Genomic DNA, 18,199 nt, shown 5'->3' with positions numbered 1-18,199 from the left:
CCCATATCAGACCACCTACACTTACTCTATATTTTGCCTGAGCTTTCAAGAAGAAAAACATTCAGACAGGGACCATGGTGTTTGGTTTTGCATTGCTCTGCCAGACAAGAATATCCTGTCATTATATGGAATCATTGAAAACTTTAATAGCATCCCAAAAACCTTCCTCCCCTCCCAAAGCTTTTTGCTGCTCCTAGCATGTTAATGAGTAGCTATAGACTCTCGCAGCAGAACTTGCAGGATTGAATGGTCTTGGCAGAGTAGCTGCAAAGGGCATTGTGTTTAATAAAAGGACTAAACTTTACAGTGGCCTTCCCTATGTCTTGAAGTGAGATTTGGTCTTTGGATGTAAGTGCTGGGCCGATGAGCACGGAAAATACAAATTGGCTCCCTGCGTCCCTCTGGCAGTGAGCAGGCAGGGACTTTCCTCCTGCCCTGGGGCACTGGGGGCAGATTCCCTGCAGATTCCTATTGTCCTTACTAAGGGGGCATGATTTACAGCGGTGCTGGGTGCCTGCAGGCGCCGCCCGCCCGCCGCAAGGGCAGTCCCGGTGGCTCAGCACCGCTGAGAATCAGGCCGGGGGGTCTTGGCAAGGGCAGGAGCCGGGGGAGCGGTGGCGGTGGGGGGCCCTGCCGGGGGGGGGGAGGCCTCTCAGCCCCCACAAGTCAAACTGCACAGGGTCACGGTTAGTCGTCGTCGTCATCATCATCGTCATCGTCGTCATCATCGTCATCATCATCATCGTCGTCGTCGTCGTCGTCATCATCGTCATCATCGTCATCGTCATCTTCGGTATTTATCTTCCCAGAAAGCACATCCTCTATCCAGTCCTCCAGCTCCTCGGCAGTGGGCAGGTCATCGTCGTCTCTGATCTCCATCCAGATGCTGTCAGCCTGAAGGGACAGATGATGGGGTATTAGCCACCCCCCAGTGACACAGGGAAGAGATCAGGTTCACTGCTATTGTGGGGGTAAGGGTTGGACCACAGGTGGGATGGAGACATGGCGGTGGCATTAGCTCCCTCTCTGTCACAGCCTGTGAGCAGGCTCAGCCACAGTGTCTCTCTGCCCACACGTTGGGATTACCACTTCCCCTGAAGTGCTGTTGCTTCTGACTCGGGGCAGTGGGACTGGTCAATGGGTTTACATGAGTGTGTGGTACTGTTTGCCCTGGGTTGGATGTGTGCCTGCTGCCTGTTCCTCTCCTGCACCGCTTATACCTGTGAGCAAGAGCATTGTCTGCCTGATGCAATTGTCCTCACCCCATCTGGCCAGTTCTGTAGACTTCAAGTCTACATAAAGAGAGCATAAAGAGACCTATGCCAGCTCCCCCTCTGTCATCCCAGTTCACAGGACATCACAGCATTTCCCTCCTTACTTCCAGAGCCCCTCTGGGACCTCCTCCTTTGAGCCTTTACACCCTGATGTCAGCATCCCTTCTCCTCAGCCTCTTTTACCATCACCTTTACCTCAGGATGTTGCTCTGGACTCTCCACATGTGATAGCGGTTCGTCCTCTTGGAAGAGCCTTTCCTCAGATCATCTCAACCATGCTCCAGCTGAAGAATGGTGAAAAACACTGATGCCCTGGACTATAGGTGCCCCCTGCTCTTTCTCTCCAGCTGTCTGCATTACTTCCACAAAATACAGGGAATGGGGGGATTCAGTAAGAAGATGCTGTCTAAAACACAACGGGAAGAAGCTGTCTAAATTGTGGCTGTTACCCAGGGACAGGAAGCATAGCTTAGGTAGTCTCTGAGATCTGGAAATGAAAGGTTTTCTCCCTGCTTTGCTATAGGTTCCTTGGGTAAATATCTGGCTAAGCCTCTCTCCCTTCACTGCCTCCGCTCCGTAAAATGGGATCAGCCTCCTATTTTGCGGGAGTGCTGTGAGGTTATCTCGTTCAGCATTTGATGTTGCAGAAGCAAATGCTTTTCATATTTCAGAAGATAACTACTGGCTTTAGCAAATGTGCCCCACTTCTTTCCCTGTCTGTGGTACCTAATTCTCTCTGTTGTATGGCTTGGTAAAAAGCCAAACCAATCTTTGCTCAAGAAAACCTGTTTCTGCCTTGCAAGATTTTCCTCCTAAAACACAAACCACCAAAACTGTTACAAAAAAGAGCCACAGGGAGGCATGCAGCTTCATGAAAATGATCTTGTCCCCAACTTCAGGACTGTTTGTGCAGTAAAAAGTGACACCTTTAAATACAGGGAACAGGAGTGGGCCCATTGCACCCAGAGAAGATACTGGGCAAATAAATCTGCAATATTTTGCAGCATGTCATGGCCTTAATCCTGGGCCACTACGATGTCACAGGCCGGTGGGGGCTGCTGGGAGCTCTGGTGTTTGTATTGGCAGGTTTTTAGAGAAGCGATGGGGTCACAGGGGTTATGTTCACCGAAGCCAACAGCAGTGTTTATTTTTACTCTGTTGTGTAAGCCCCACTTTGTACCTGTGTAACTTGGCTGAATGCAGTGATGTAACACTGAAATAACGAAATGAGCTCAGTGTTTGTTTTAGATATCACCCGCCAACCTAGAACTTTCTTAAATCTCTCTCTTGAGGAATAGAAAACAGACTTAAGTGGAATGAAATAAAAACTTCAAATACTATAATGAACAATGTGAAACATTTACTGTATCAAACCTAGATCATGCATGAGTTTTACAGGTCTCTGAGTGACTGCTGGATAATAAGGCATATGTTCCTGCCTAATATTGCTTTCTATATGATTCTTTTGCCACTGACAATCCTACTTCCATGAATTTCCATTGATAGCTGTTTAATGTAGCTTTGATATGATTTAAACATGGCCAACTGCAGTAAATATGATGAAGGGAGATACTGCGAACTAGTAATAAGGGCAAAAGACTGGAAGACTTGGGCTCTATTTCTAGCTTGTCTGTTCATTTCTCTTATGATTTTAGGAGACAGATGCTACCTTGGCCCTCTTCCCTTTTGTCTCTAACAATTCTGCTAACAAGCCTTAACGCACTGGCTGCCCACTCTCTAGGTCTCTGTCCCACAGTCTGGCAGATGCTGCCCTGTTACAGGAAAAGCACCGCTCACATCCAGCCAGTGCTGCACCTACTCCATAATTCCCAAGCCAGCCTGTGTGCATGCCTCTCATTCCCCTCAATGGGATGGGCAAGATCCAGGGTCTCCACTTTCTTCATAACACTATCACTTTGCCTTCTCTACCATGTATCCTGTCTTACGGTCTTGCAGCTTTTATTATAGTAGGAGGGACAATCGTCTAGTACTCCCTCCCTGCCCCTCTTTTTCTGGGGAGGTACAGGAGAGAGGATGTGGAGGCTGGAAGCAAGGTTGGTGGCAGGGCCAGGACCAGTGCCCGGACCTGGCCAGCTGTCCCAACTCTAAGTCCCTCTCTGCTCTCTCCTAATGAAACATCAGGTTTCCATGTGGCTGAAATGTCAAATACAAAGAAGTCAGGCACCAAAATATGAACACTTCTGCAGTGGAGAGATTTCTGCTTCCAGAGACACTTACATACTCACACAGGTTCGTTTTAAAGAGATTAAAACACCCAGCACTTAACCATCAAAAATAAACTAAGGTAATAAGTGAACCAAGCGGGAGCACGCCATGTTATGTGTTTTCTGATCGAGTGAACTATTACTGTCAGAGGAAAAATGGTTTCTCTCTGTAGTCGTGTCAGGGCAGTGATGCATGTTACGTTGCACTCAGCAGCTCTCCCCAGATCCCTGCTGGTGGGGGTCAGATGGGTCCCTCTCCCACCTGCCTTAAAATCTCACAGTGTGTGGCCAACCTGACATCAGTCCCATGGCTTGCTGGCTTGAAGGAGACCATGGTGAAAGCAGTAGCTGCTAGAAATCTGGCCTGATAGCACAGCTGTGGATGCTTTGGGTACCACCACCACCACAGCCGTGCCAAAGCAGCACCTGTCTGTGCTACTGTCCCTCTGCAGCAATGCCAGCTGCAATACAGTGTTGAAACCCTTCACTGCCACTGGGCATGGGGCAGACACAACCCCTCTTCCCACCCAAATCCTTCTAGCATCACCTGCACGGCAGTGGCTGAGGGGGCAGGGGGCTTGGATGAATCCCAGTATACCCTCTTCACCCCAGCAGGATCCCTCCTTTACCAGTTTATGTCATAGTCTTATTAAGGCTGTGTATTTATTTGTTTTTATTTTTCAATCTGGGCAGTTGCTCCCTGTCATCTGTTGGGGACCATCTTTCCCTCCTACACTCAATCTGGGCCATTCTGCTTCTGCTGCAAAAACACCATCCTTTTTCTCCTCTTCTCCTCCACTACGCACAGCTTGCTTTCCCCAAAACACAGTTTTCCCTGAAAAGCCCACCCAGGTTCAGTCAGAGCAGGGCACAGACAATGGTATATGCTGTGGGTTGAGGAGGATGTGTAAGACCTTGAAACCAAAACCAGGCAAAGCCCTGAAGCTCAGACCACAGGGGCTGGTCCTGTCCTCAACAGACCTGGTTTGTGTGTGACTCGGCAGCAGAAACACGCTCAGACCAAAGCCCTGAAGCCCAGTGTTGGAGATGTTATGAACCCAACTGCACATGGGAATGGTGAAGTCTTTACCCTTTTTCCCTGGGGAAAAAGCCTGGTCTACCTGCACTCAACAGCAGAAATCCCACTGATTCCAGAGGACCTCAGATCCTGTCTTTTCTAGCACCCTAATCTTGGGATCGCTGGATTTTCTGGGCACATGCTACTCACGTCTGTGACATTCACCACCCCGATCTGTGGTCTGAACAGGTCGATCTTGAAGGTCTTCTCCCAGTAAGTGATCAGCTGCAGGAGAGAGAAACAAAGCTCAGACATGGACGTTTGCTATACCCCCTTGCGTTAATTCAGCTGTCTGGGCTGATGCCCCCCCCCCCATCCATGAATTAAACCAAGAAAGGCAAGGAGCCCCTGCCACTCACCAGAGGAAAGTCGTCGGGGTCAATCCAGACAATGCTCAGGTCAGGATTATCGGTGTTGTCCCTGGCAACCTGCTTCAGGATTTCCAGGAACTCAAAACCATCTGAAATGATATATGAACTGCTGCAAGCCTCTCCTGCAAACACGCAGGCATTTTTCGCTTGCGGGGTTTTCAACTTCCCTCACCCCCCTATGCACACAGGTTGTTTACAGTTCTCATTAAAATGCTGTCTCTCGGCTCTTTCTTCTGATAATAAGGCTTTTAATTTTGAGCATCCTCCCCGGGTATTGAAATTAGTTACACATGAATTAAGTCTCGTAATCCTTCCTTGGAGTGGAACAATGTCACTATTTTCTTGTGGCGAGGGAGGAACCGAGCCCCCGAGAGGCCAAAGCTTTTCGGCACACTGATGGTGCTGAGAAGCACCGATGCCACAGCTTTTCAGGAGCCAATGCCCATGGGTTTCCCACAAGCACATCACACACCCAGCCCTCAGCACGTTCCCAGAGCCACACAGCAAGACAGCTGCAGGGTTAGGGAGCAAATCTTGCCACTGGTGTTGGGGGGATGACTTTTTTTCCCCCCGTCAGCCATCCATTTATATCTAGACCCCATGCATTTGAGTCCCAGCTAGCACCCCTGCTAGCTTAAACACTCAGAAACATGCCTGCTCCCTGTCCCAGCAGGCTGGGGCTCCCCATCCCGCCTGGGGTGTGGAGCTCCACAATGCAAAAAAAGCACATGAAACTACACCATCTTGAGTGATGCAGAGTCACGCAAGGAGAAAAACAGCCTCCTACCTGGGTCATCTTCTTCGGCGAAGGCCACAATGTGGATTCCCTCCATGTCATCCTCCTGGAAACAACAAAACTATTACTGATGGGTCAAGGAGGGAGGACAGAGTCTGGGCAGTTGCTGGAGACAAGGAGCAGTGGGATGCCTTCAAATGAATAGGACAATTGCAAAGGGAGGCTTGGACTGCAAAGGGAGCCTTGCAACTGGAGCCCCACTGAGACAACAGAAATAGGAGCTGAGGTGAGTGAGTCGTGAAGGTATTAGGCACTGAAGTGAGTAGTTTGGGTAGCCCTGCTGAAAGCCTTCAGGTAAAAATGAGGTGGGCACCATAATGGGAAAGGCAAGGGAGCTTCTGATGGTGTGGGGCAAAACCTTGCCTGCAGAGAAGGCCAAGGGCCGTCCAGCATGGGAATATGCCCATGCCATGCCCATGCCCAAGGCCACCTACCCTCATAAATTTGCAGCTGCCAGGGGATGGTTTGTGGGGAGACAAATATCTACCATCATGCTCAGACCCCAAACGTGCTCCTTCAGAGCCAGAAAAGGAGGTTTCCTTACAATATGAGAGGCAAGGTGGCTCACTTGGGCACCTTTCAGGAGGTGAAGGGTATCTTGCTCTAGGTGAGAGTCTCCGTGAGCAGTGAGGGGAATTGAGTGGGTAGCTCATTTCGGGGCTCCAATGAGTGGAGGACAGAAATGACAGGCTGGTGGACTGCTTTTGTCCATGAGACATGCAAGTAATGGGTAATGATATTGGCAAAGGCCAATAGATCTGCCGGCCGGTTCATCATCTGCCTGCTATGAATGTCATCTCTGAATTATCCCATGGATCGGCTTCACCTTCCTCACCCGCTGCCGGTCCCAGTTTCCATTTCAATTGGTTTTAATGCAAGCAAAAATTCCCATCTAAATGCTAATTTCTTTTCCCTTCTGAGCCCAGGGGTGACAAAGCCATCATCAAAAACTGAAAGGAAAAAAAGCCCTGAAAGATTAAGTGGAAAACATTATCTTTAAAAACAATAGTGGATGCTGGGCCTTTGCTGGCGTCTTCAGGGAATACATTTTCACAGGGGTATTCTAGGCAGATTTACTTGGGATTCAGACCACTTACAGCTGGCAAAATCTACACTGTTGCTTTTTGTCCATATTTGCCTGCAGCATTGTCAGACAGCAAAAATAAAAAAAAAATATACATATGCAATGTATAATTATATATATAGCTATATAATATAGCTATATTCTGACCTCCAAGGCAGCAAAGAAAACTGGAGAAACTCCAGTGAAGGCATTGGGGATGTTCTGAACTTGCAGCAAGATCAGAATCCAGCCTGTTGTCACCTGTAGGTACAGGTTCCCTGCTCATAGCGGAGTCAAGCTCTGTATTCCGAGGCTGTTGGTAAAGTGAACATCCCACTGCTGACAATTCACACTTTTCCTGAGGTTATTTTAGAATATGTTCAGTATGAAAGCAAACCCACTGCATGTGAAATTTGCATCCCATTGAAGTCCTACGAAAAAACTTCGAGGGTCTTCGGTGGTTCTAGGAAGCTATCTTCTAGGTTCTAGGAAGCAGGTCGAGGGAGGTCATCCTCCCCCTCTACTCTGCCCTGGTGAGACCGCATCTGGAGTACTGTGTCCAGTTCTGGGCTCCCCAGTTCAAGAAAGACAGGGAACTGCTCGAGAGGGTCCAGCAAAGGGCAACAAAGATGATTAGGGGACTGGAGCACCTTTCTTATGAGGAAAGGCTGAGGGACTTGGGTCTCTTTAGTCTAGAGAAAAGAAGATTGAGGGGGGATCTTATTAATACATACAAATACTTAATGGGAGGATGCCAGGGGGATGGGAGTAGTCTTTTTTCAGTGGCACCCAGTGATAGGACGAGGGGTAATGGGCATAAACTTGAACATAGGAAGTTCCATCTTAACATGAGAAGGAACTTCTTTACTTTGAGGGTAGTGGAGCACTGGAACAGGCTGCCCAGAGAGGTGGTGGAGTCTCCCACTCTGGAGACATTCAAAACCTGCCTGGACGCTGTCCTGTGTAACGTGCTGTAGGTGACCCTGCTCTGGCAGGAGGGTTGGACTAGATGATCTCCAGAGGTCCCTTCCAACCCTAACAATTCTGTGACTCTGTGACTCTGTGACTCTATACAGAATCTGTATTTCAAAACAAAATGAAAAGCTATCATGCCTAAGTGACTCATAACTCCTGCTCCAGTTTTATTACCTCTTGCCTTGTTGTATTAAAGACTCCCAAGATTTTTGCTGCTTCAGAGGACTGCAGTGTTTCATGTTACACAGCCAAGCAACGAGGCAACTGAATGCTGTTATAAATGTGCCGATCTTTTTGAAGGACTGACTGCATCTGCCCTAGCATCTGTAAAGCACCTGTTCAGCTTTGTTTTTCAGCATTCAGCTGGCACTTGAGGGTTCCTGACTGCCTTTTAACATCATGCTCATTCACAGCAAAGGGATAATTTGTTATACATGATTTTTCTTTCATTTTCACCCTTCCCCTTTTCCCCCACACTAGCAGACCAAGAGAGACCTCTGCGTGTGATCAGTGCCAAAGTGCTGGTTAGTTCTTCACAATCACTGACTTGCAGCTTGCTCACACCATGAGAAGTGCAATCAATGCACAATTTGCTCCATAATCTATATAATTGTCTGAACTGCCGTCCCTCACTTGCATTTTGAATTGTATAACTGCACCAGTACAATTTCCGTGAGTCATCTGTTTGGTACAAACTTAGCTTGCTCACCCAGCAAGCCACTGAAGTCACCCCACCACCAGCACTGACATCCATTAGATGAGATAGAGAGATCCTTTCCAAGGATGCTCTCCGTAGCTATATCATGGCTGCTACAGAGGCTCAACACCCACCTGACACACTTGGTTAGCTTTCCCTGTCCCCTCTGTGGAGCAAACAGGACCCAGCTCAGCTGGCCACTGCTGTTGAGCAAAGCATTTGAGCACACCGTTTGAACTCAGGCACTGGGCATCACATCCAGGGCTTTCCCTTCTTCCCAGAGGAGGGAAAGTGGCTTTGCAAGGAAGGAAAGATAATGTTTTGCCCAGCCAGAGGCTTGAGCTTTTGAACAGCCGTTTCTTGTTGGAAGTTAGCAGGGGACGCAAGGCTTCCCATCACATGTGCTTACCCACGTCTCAAACATGTCCTCTGGGCGCAGTTTCCTCAAGGTGGCCCTGAAAAGAAGACAGAAACACTCTTTGAGGACATGTCCAGCACCATCACACATGATGCAGCCAACGTCATGGAAAAGGTCACCGTGGCACATTTGGTTGGTGGCTGGAGTCAGCACCGTCAACCACCATTTTTTGAATGCAAGCATGGGGGCACAGTAGGTCAACTTATGCTTTTATTTATGGTGCTAAAACCCTGCCCTTGCCCCTGCTGGAGTCACTGCAGACACTGTTTGTGCTTGGGAAGATGAGATGCCTCTCTGTGCTGGGGTACCCTGGTGAATTAGTCCCACACATGGCAGATTGTTCTGTCTGTGCTGAGAGCACGAGGTGACGCATTCACTTGTGTACTGCAGTCCCTGGGATATTCCTACTGGGCTGTGTTCCCCTTTTCTCCTGGTTTTACAGCAGCATAATTCCACCATAAAAGTCCTTTTAAACTCTGCTGAAGCAAAGAAGACAGAATAACCTCTGGCAAAATTTAGATCATAATTACCTCTGGAAAGAAAATTTAAACTGTAAGACTGGCCAAAGCAAATATTTTTGAGAAGTAGTTCCTAAAGGACAAAAAAAAAAAAAAGAATAATAAATGTTTTCAGACGCATCCGTAGCAGGAAGCCTGTCAGAGAGCCTGGCAGGATGAGAGGTGACTGAGGTGTTGAAGGGGCACCCAAGGCACACAAGGCCATAGCAGACAAGCACAAGTAATCCTTTGCAGTTCTGCTCACTCTGGCTCAGGGAGGTTCCCCCTGCAGAGACGGTCTCCCTGGCAGACCAGCCCCAGGAGCTGTTGCAAAGACAAGTGTTGGTCCGTGAGGTTGTAGTACAAATTGGCAAAGGGAGTAGCAGCGTGTTGCCAGGAGCAGGTGGCACCAATGAGATGTGTAACCTGTCGCTTCGGTTTGCTTCGACACCAGAGCAGTGGAAACAAGGAGCATTTTTAGAGGTTCCTAAAGGACCTGAGGAGCCACAGGTCGGGAAGAGTGACTTCCTTATGGACACGATGCTACCAGAAAAAGTAGAGTTAACAGGCATTTGAAGGAATATGATGTGATAGGACAAGAGATGTATGGTCTTTAAGAGGAAAATCACGGCAATGGTTCTGCTGGAGTTCCCAGAGCAAGTCAGTGAGTGGGCAAAGCTATGCTGGTCAATGTAGTGAACTGCCCTCAGAGGACTATTGGACGAGGTCCCTTATTAAAGGGTTTCAGAGAAACTAAGCTACAGTTAGATGAGACGAGAGGTCCTCCTGTGGATTAATGACATTGGAAGATGAAGAGTGAAGATGGGTGGTCAGTTTTCAGGACAGAGGGATTAGATTTAAGATTCATAGCATATGCTTTAGCATGATCATATGCATAACATATTCTCACATAATCTGCAAAATATGGCAATTAGGAATATGGCAGCATTTCCTTATAATATACAATTCTTCGGACGACCAACACAGGCCTGACTATGAGGAGATACAGAAGGATCTCCTGAGACATAAGTGTCTGCATAGGAAGTAACATACTTCCAGAAAAACAACCCTGATTATACAAATGCAACAAGGTGTTCCAAATTAGTAATAATTAATTATTGCCTCTCAGGAAAGGGGGCCAGGTGTCGCAAATTGAGAAAGCATCAGTTCCAAAGGCAAAAAGAAGGTTACAAATAGTTGGGAAAACACAACATACCATTATAGCAATGGACAACTGTGCACCTTCACAGTGAATGTATTTGTGGTTCTGGTCATCCCATCACAGAAGTTCTATGGGACAACTAAAAAAGGGACATGGAAACATGGCAGCAGTGAACGAAGGTAAGGAATGACCTCTGCTTGGGGGAGATTAAATAGATGAGCGCTCTTTACCTTGTAAAAGAGGTGAATGAAGAGGATATTGTCAGGGAGTCTAAAAGATCAGTAGTAGTTAAAAGTGAAACAGGGAATGGCTAGTCTTTGTTCCTCATAACACAAGAGCTAGTAGGCACACAGTGAGTTATTCAGTAGAGGTATAAACTGAACAAATAGAAATGCTCTTTTGATGCAATGCATAATTCAGCCACTGAACTCATCACAATTGGATACTTGCAGCATCAAAATAGAAATGAGGTAAAAAGTGACTATAGAAATTGAAGAAATAGCCACTGAGCACAAGATCGGGGATGCAATTTTTGACCCAGCAAGTCTCTTCATAGCTGATTGGCAGAAACTGGAGATTATATCAGGCAAATGTGTATTATGTACTTGTACCTAGCTTTCAAGATGCTTCAATAGCCGTTTTCTAGGGGAAGCTTGGAGAAAGGAAACTTGATGGGAAGGATTTGATCCCACCCATGTGTACCAATTGTTGTGGAGTTACTCAAGATTTACTCTGGTTACTCCCCAATGCTGGAGGGAGCGACGTAAGTGGGGTTTAGGTGAACATGAGGAAGCAGAATTCAGCCCCCGTGTTGCTACACCACAATTACAGAGAATGGGGTGCGGGGGTGTGGGTCCAACCCCAGCATTTCGCATGTGAAACAGGCATAAACCCAGAAGCCTCTTGCTGCACGCAGAGGAACAGCCATGTAATTTGTATTTGTGCAAGTGAGGGCAAAATCTGGGCTGAGACCTTGGAGTCACAGGAGCCAGCCACTATCCTCAGCTGAACTCCTATTGACCTCGGACGAGTCACCCCACAGCGCTGAACACCGGCTTCCTGACCTGCTCTGGAGAGGATGAACTTTCCCACCACTGCCTGCAGTTGCCCAGAGAAGCATCAGCCAGGAGGCTGTGTATGGGCTCCTCTTGGCCACCCACTTCAGCTCCTGCCTTAAGGCTGCAGTGAGAGCTCAGCAAATCCCAATTTCCATGTAGGGCTGGAAAAAGAGGTGGTGAAGCCCACCTGGGCATGGCAGCAGGGACCCCTTTTTAGAAGGGCTGTTTAAAGCATACCAAAGAGCCTGGGTACTGCTGAGCACTGGGAGCTTTTCCCAGTGGTATGACGGGGTTCCTTCTTGCAGGATGGAGGAGAGGTAGCAGTGGGGCTTTGGACATCAGTGGAGCAATAGCCCGTGCCTGCTGGTTGGGGTGAAGTGAGAAAGTCTGTTGTGTGAGGGGGAGGAGGCAAGTGGTCCTCTACACCTTCCTGCAGAGAAGAAGATCCTGCTGAGTTGTCTACAGGGAACCAGCATGTGGCAGCTGATGAGGTCTCTTTGTTTTTCTCTACAGGCCTGATCATCTCTGTGTCTGACTAATTCCACTTCCAGCCTTTGGCTTTAGGTCCTTTACTGGTGGCAAGGCAGGAAGAAGAACTTCTGCTCCCAGAGACTCAGCATTAACTACTGGGAACATATCACTGTCATCCCAGGGTTTTTCCCCTGCCATCTTGGCAGGTTTGGGGTTTCGGGCATCTGATTTCATGAGATTCATTTTAATTCCCTTCTGAGCCTTGGCACATGCAAAATATATGATCCAACCCCTTGCTCCTACCAAGCACAACATAGCATCTTGAAATATGTAAGACTTGGGGGGCTTCCACTGCAATTTTATGCTGGTGGAGAGCTTGCCTTATTAGGCTAGCACTTAGCTGACTGTGTTTAATCAGCTTCCTGACGCTGCTGCCTGACAGAAATTGCTTGGGAAGAAAGATGGGAAGGACTGAGGCCAGGAAGTCCAGGAGGTCAGCAAAGTGACCTGAGAGTACATGGGAGATAGAGGACCCCTTCATATTTTAGAAAAAGTAGAGATCTATTTCCAAGTCTGGTGACTCACAGACTGTGGAGATAATCTCCTGTCTTTGAACCCTCTGTGTGTGAACGCAAACCTCCAGCTCAGCCTGATTTGGGCTCCCCTAACAGTATCAATGGCCCTGCTTTTCTCGAACTTTCTTCTGTTCCCTTGAATGTCTGCTGGGAAATGCAATTGCAGGACCAGCAGATAGCCTGTGTGACTATCCTGTGCTACATTTTTAAGGGTGTAAAAAATATAGCACCTCATAGGTAGTTATGCCCTTATATTTAAGTCAGTGCTTTTACATGGGAACAGTCTTTCCAGTCACTTCCAGACTGTTGGTGGCCAAGTCCCTAAACAACTGTGCAATAAACCTTATCGCAAAAAGCACGGAGCATCCACAGCTGCCACTGACTTCATCAAACATTGTAGGTGCTCAGCACTTTGCAGATGAGGACTAAGACAGGCATAACAGCAGTGGCTTCCTCTCTACACCTGCGGTCAGCAGGGGCCTTTTAGTCCATCACAGTTCCTCCAAGCTTGGTCTGAGCTCAGAACCTGCCTACAGACATATCTGACTCCAGGTGAGGGATATACCCATTAGTGAAGCTGTTTGAGGGAAGGAGGGGACTGGAGAGAATTAAGTTTTGGCTTGAGAGGCCTTGGAGAAAATCACCTTCTGTACAGACCTACATTAAAAGCATGGGCAACTTGTTTCCACTCTACACTCTATGCAGCCTGCAAGCCTTCCTCCTCTTTGAGGGAGGACTAACCAGGGAGAGGGAGGAGGGAAGCTGTGTTGTCACAGGTCCATGATGGTGGGCTCTGATTGTGGCACAGATACTTGCACCTCTGGGTGTAGGAAAAGACCAGCCAAAATCTCAAACCTGGGTCAGCAAATCGCCAAAAGGTGGTAGTCATGCTAATTTTTACAGAGAGGGATGCCCTAGAGGGGGAAGCCTGCAATGACAGACACCTTTACCCGCTTCCTGTGGCCAGGAGCATCCTGTATGCTACATACCTTTTGTGCTCCTTCACAAATTCCACTAACTCCTCTTCTGTGTAAGGCTTATCAGGGATGTGAACAGGCTCATCCATAAATGGTTCATAGAAGTCCACCTCATTCATCTTCAGACCTAGCTTCTTGGCAACCTGTTGCAGTGCAGATGGTCAGAGGTGAGTGAGCATGATGTGCCACTTTGCCTACCCAGAGCCTCTCCCAGTGGCAGAGGTGAGGTCAAGGTGCTTGCTCTCTTCCAGAACACACACTCTTAGGGGTGGCCCACAAAATATGAATGAATCTTTCCTTGGTTAAAAAAACACTGATGCTCCCTACACTACTGGTCTCAAGCACTGGGGCAGAGCAAGGCCAGAGTCAAAATCCTACAAACCTAATGGGGCTGGTTTCCTATCCCAGACCAGGACCTGCCTCCACGGTGCAGCAATGGCCTTTTATAGAATCATGGAATTGTTTAGGTTGGAAAAGACCTTTAAGATCACCTAGTCCAACCATTAACCTAACACTGTTAAGTCCACCTCTAAATCATGTCCCTAAGCCCGACATCTGCACATCTTTTAAATACCTCCAGGGACAGTGACTCCACCACTTCCCTGAGCAGCCTGTTCCAGTGCTTGAAAACCCTTTCAGTGAAGACATTCTTTGTAATATCCAATCTAAAACTTTCCTGGCACAATCTGAGGCTGTTTCCTCTTGTCCTGTAGCTTGTTACTTGGGAGAAGAGACTGACCCCCACCTCACTACAACCTCCTTTCAGGTTGTTGTAGAGAGTGATAAGACTCCTCAGCCTCCTTTGCTCCAGGCTTAAACATCCCCAGTTCTGTCAGCCACTCCTCATAAGACTTGTTCTCCAGACCCCTCACCAGCTCCATTGCCCTTCTGTGGACATGCTCTAGCACCTCAATGTCTTTCTTGTAGTGAGGGGCCCAAAACTGAACACAGTAATCGACGGGGGACCTTACCACTGCTGAGTACAGCAGGACGATCGCTGCCCTAGTCCTGCTGGCCACATTATTCCTGTTACAGGCCAGGATGCTATTGGCCTTCTTGACCACCTGGGCATACTGCTGGCTCATATTCAGCCGGCTGTCAACCAACACTTTTTTTGCCGGGCAGCTTTCCAGCCACTCTTCCCCAAGCCTGTAGTGCTGTATGGGGTTGTTGTGACCCAGCTACTAGACCTAGCACTTGGTCTTGTTGAATCTCATACAATTGTCTTTGGCCCATTGATGCAGCCTGTCCAGATCCCTCTGTAGAGCCATCCTACCCTTAAGCATATTGATACTCCCACCCAACCTGCTGTCATCTGCAAACTTACTGAGGATGCACTACATCGCCTAGTCCAGATCATCAATAATTATGTTAAATAGAACTGGCCCAAATACTGGTCCCTGGGAACACCACAGGGCCAAATCCAAATGTGGACATCAGTAGCATAAATTACAGGAACACTGAAAATGAGCAGCTGGAGCCAGATATTAAATCTGGGATCATCCTGAACCTCTGAAAAACATGTTGTAGAGGTTATGAGCTCTCATGGTGAGGTCTGTGGATGCTTACCCCTTTGTCAAAGGTGGCAAAGAACTTGATGTATGGCTGGAAATGTTCGGCAGCTTCTTCAAATGCTTTGTAATCTGGAAGGAGAAAAGGGGAATGAAGAAAAGATTACACAGGCAGCTGGCCATGCTCTGATCAGCACAGAAGGCACTACAGAAGAACAAATATAAATTAGTGCAAAATACATCAGATGACAACGCTATGTTTCTTCTACCCTTCCAGGGTTTACAAACAAGGACCATTTCATGTGGAGCGAACAGGACACATGTTGTGCAGCCCCACAGTGCTCAGGAAAACTACAGATCCTGGCATGCCATGCTTAACTGGGCTAAAACCAGCAGCCCTGTGAAGCAGATCCAGAGGTTACAGCTCCAGCCTGTTGATAAGTGTGTTTGCAGCTGTCCTCTTGCACAAGCAGTAGTTCAGCCTGGGAAATACATGGAGTTGCTCCAGCATTAATAATTGCTGCCATTCCCTAAACAGCCACCAAGCATGACTAGGTACACTCCTCCTGCTGCAGGACAAAGGGGCAGGATTGAGGTATGTTTTTACTGTCATTAGTATCAGGTCCTCAGCTGGGGTCAGGAAGGATGATCTCAGCCTGGTGAGAGCTCTTTACAACATGTATTTCCCATCTTTCTTCAAACCACCTATTACCGAGCAGTGTTAGGGGCACAGCCCTGCCCGAGCTGCCCTGCAGCCCATTTTGAGCAGGTGAGAAAGCTGAAGGGAGAGGTGTATGGGCTATTGCAGTGCAGCAGACATGGTGATAGCTCGGTCAGGTAAGAATACCTGTCTTCTTGCTAAAGGCAAGCCTTGCAAATGAGGGGTGCACGCTGCCAGTGCCACCCAGAGAGCAAGGGCAGCGCTTGGGGCTGGCAGAGGAGACTGCTGGGGCTTGCCGGGGAGAGACCCGGGTGAGGGTTTCTCAAGGCTCATGAAAGCTGATGGTTTTGCCTGGAAAGGTCCCTGAGTTGCACGTCTCTCAGGGTCATGGGACCAGCCTCTTCTCAGTCTTGGGGTTCAGCAAGGAGAAGCAGGCCAGTGCCTCTGCCAGGCTGCTCTAAGGTGTCCTGTTTACTGCTATATGTTTGCCAAGTTAGGATTTAACATGTGTCCCCTTTTTGTCTCCCTCCCCCTTTCTTTGACCTTTTAGGCTCACTGCTCAAAAGAGGGGACCTTTGCTCCTTTTAGGTGCTTACTCGGGGTAACTGTAACCTCAGCTGATTTTGGGTGAGGTAGACAAGTAAGTTCTTCAGGGGACCCTGGATAATCGCCCCCTTTTTATGCTAGCAGATGCCTTGCAGAAGGGCCACCACTGTTGGTGTAGGAATGGGCTTATGCATAGGAACAGCAGAAACTTGCTTGCAAGCCCACCTCATCCTCCAGCAACTTTGGCAGTGTCACAGCCCACCATATACTCCCACACCCTTAATGTCCATGCAGAAGAACCGATGCCCAGCCCCAAGCCAAGCTCCAAGCCCCATGAGGAACATATTTATCTTACGTTCAGAGTCTTCTCCTTTGAAGTAGCCAATTAGTTTGATTTCCTCGTCGATTTGGTCAAAGGCTTGAAGCTCCAGCTTGCTGTTTATGATCTCCACGGGGTCTTCTAGCAGCTGCCATGACAAATACATTTGATAACACAACGATTCGCAGCACCAACCTATGCCTGGCAGGATGTGTCACTAGCAGCCTAAGCAGGAAGAAAGAGGTCACCCAGTTTCTCTGCTGCTGGGAACCCTACTTAGTGCTCTTTGCTATAATGTGAGGAACCAAGAGATGCAGGTCACCTTCAGAGGGAGCTGTTAGCAGGTTCACTGCGTAGGTTGATGCATCAAGAGGAAAGCTGAGAGAGGTCTGGGTAACCCAAATAGCTGCTGAGGGACCTGCTGTGATGTGAGGTAAGGGGCAGCAATTGCAACTGGCTTTAGAGTGAGTGAGAAAAAGGGAGAGCAGTTGAAAGGGGCTGGTATGGACATCGTGAGCTTCTGTGAATGATGGATGTATTTGTTCTCAGCTGTAATTTGCTGGAAGAGGTTACTGCAAAGAACTCACTTTCAGAAAACATTAAAACTAGCATGCTAGAGTGTGGCCAAACAATGTTTTGGAGCAGTGGAAAGTGTATGTGAATTTTCCTGGCTGATCCTCCTATGCAGACTGTGTTAAACCCATGCTTTGGCCCCAGACACGCAACAGTTTTGATGAGGAAATTGAAGACCTACCTGCCACTTCAGCCTGTGGTTAGTCTAAACTTTGTTTCTGTTTTCTTAATTAGCCAGTGCTCGTGAAAAGATTTGGTCTGATTATTTTGCCCAGCAATACTGGTGTGAATCGGCTGTGGCTTCACTAGAAAAAAAAATGAAGGCAGGCCACTCTGCAGCCTACAGAGGAGTAGAGAACCTCTGGGTTTGTTTTCCTTTGAGAGCAGGCTGCCGAGGCACCACAGATACGTTTGTGTTTATTTCCCGGCTTTAGTGGGTATTTTCCCTGTTGATTGTGAAACACACAAACAGAAATCCTTCCTCTGTTCCTTTGTTCACAGCACGTGATTTTTCAGTGGCATACCGCAAAGCACAGCAAACAAAACCTCACAAAGAAGTGCGTTTATGCTGCACCCTTTGCGAGTGATGCTCTGGCGTGTGGCGGTGCCTCTGCTGTGTCCAGAGCAGCGTGGGGAGCTCCCTGATGCTGTAGTGGCTGGCCTGAGCCACAGGAACCAGGGATCCCACCACTGCTGGGGTCACAGCAAAAGTCCCGCCCCACCTGAGTGGGGCAAGATGCCTGCTTCTGTCCGTGAAACCACTTATATGTGTTTTGGCTACAGTACCTGATGCATGCAGCCACAGAAACATTGCCATAAGGAGTGCTGAGGTCCTAGGGAGATGTTTCTCTTTCCTAGATGTGCCTTTTGCCACTGGCAGGTCACAGTCTAGGCAACCTGCCACTCTGGGAAACAAACCCTGCCGGCTCCCCCGCTTACTTTTCCTCCCCTT

General features: G+C 48.2%; 1 protein-coding gene across 1 annotated transcript in view; it reads right to left on the bottom strand.

The window, feature by feature from the left end:
- CASQ2 (calsequestrin 2 (cardiac muscle)) overlaps positions 1 to 18,199 on the bottom strand; it is a 35,083-nt gene continuing 16,884 nt past the window's right edge. Inside the window, exons 4-11 of the mRNA XM_009879902.1 lie at positions 16,711 to 16,822; positions 15,207 to 15,280; positions 13,650 to 13,780; positions 8,889 to 8,934; positions 5,736 to 5,790; positions 4,937 to 5,037; positions 4,728 to 4,802; positions 1 to 894 (exon numbers count right to left, since the gene is read on the bottom strand). Of these exons, the coding sequence (XP_009878204.1) occupies positions 688 to 894; positions 4,728 to 4,802; positions 4,937 to 5,037; positions 5,736 to 5,790; positions 8,889 to 8,934; positions 13,650 to 13,780; positions 15,207 to 15,280; positions 16,711 to 16,822 (801 nt within the window). The 3' untranslated portion in view covers positions 1 to 687. The remainder of the gene's footprint in view (positions 895 to 4,727; positions 4,803 to 4,936; positions 5,038 to 5,735; positions 5,791 to 8,888; positions 8,935 to 13,649; positions 13,781 to 15,206; positions 15,281 to 16,710; positions 16,823 to 18,199) is intronic.

The sequence above is a fragment of the Charadrius vociferus genome, unplaced genomic scaffold, assembly GCF_000708025.1.
Source record: "Charadrius vociferus isolate BGI_N301 unplaced genomic scaffold, ASM70802v2 scaffold162, whole genome shotgun sequence".
NCBI lineage: Eukaryota > Metazoa > Chordata > Aves > Charadriiformes > Charadriidae > Charadrius > Charadrius vociferus.
Note: the sequence above shows the minus strand (reverse complement) of the source record. Positions and strands in the feature narration are given on the sequence as shown.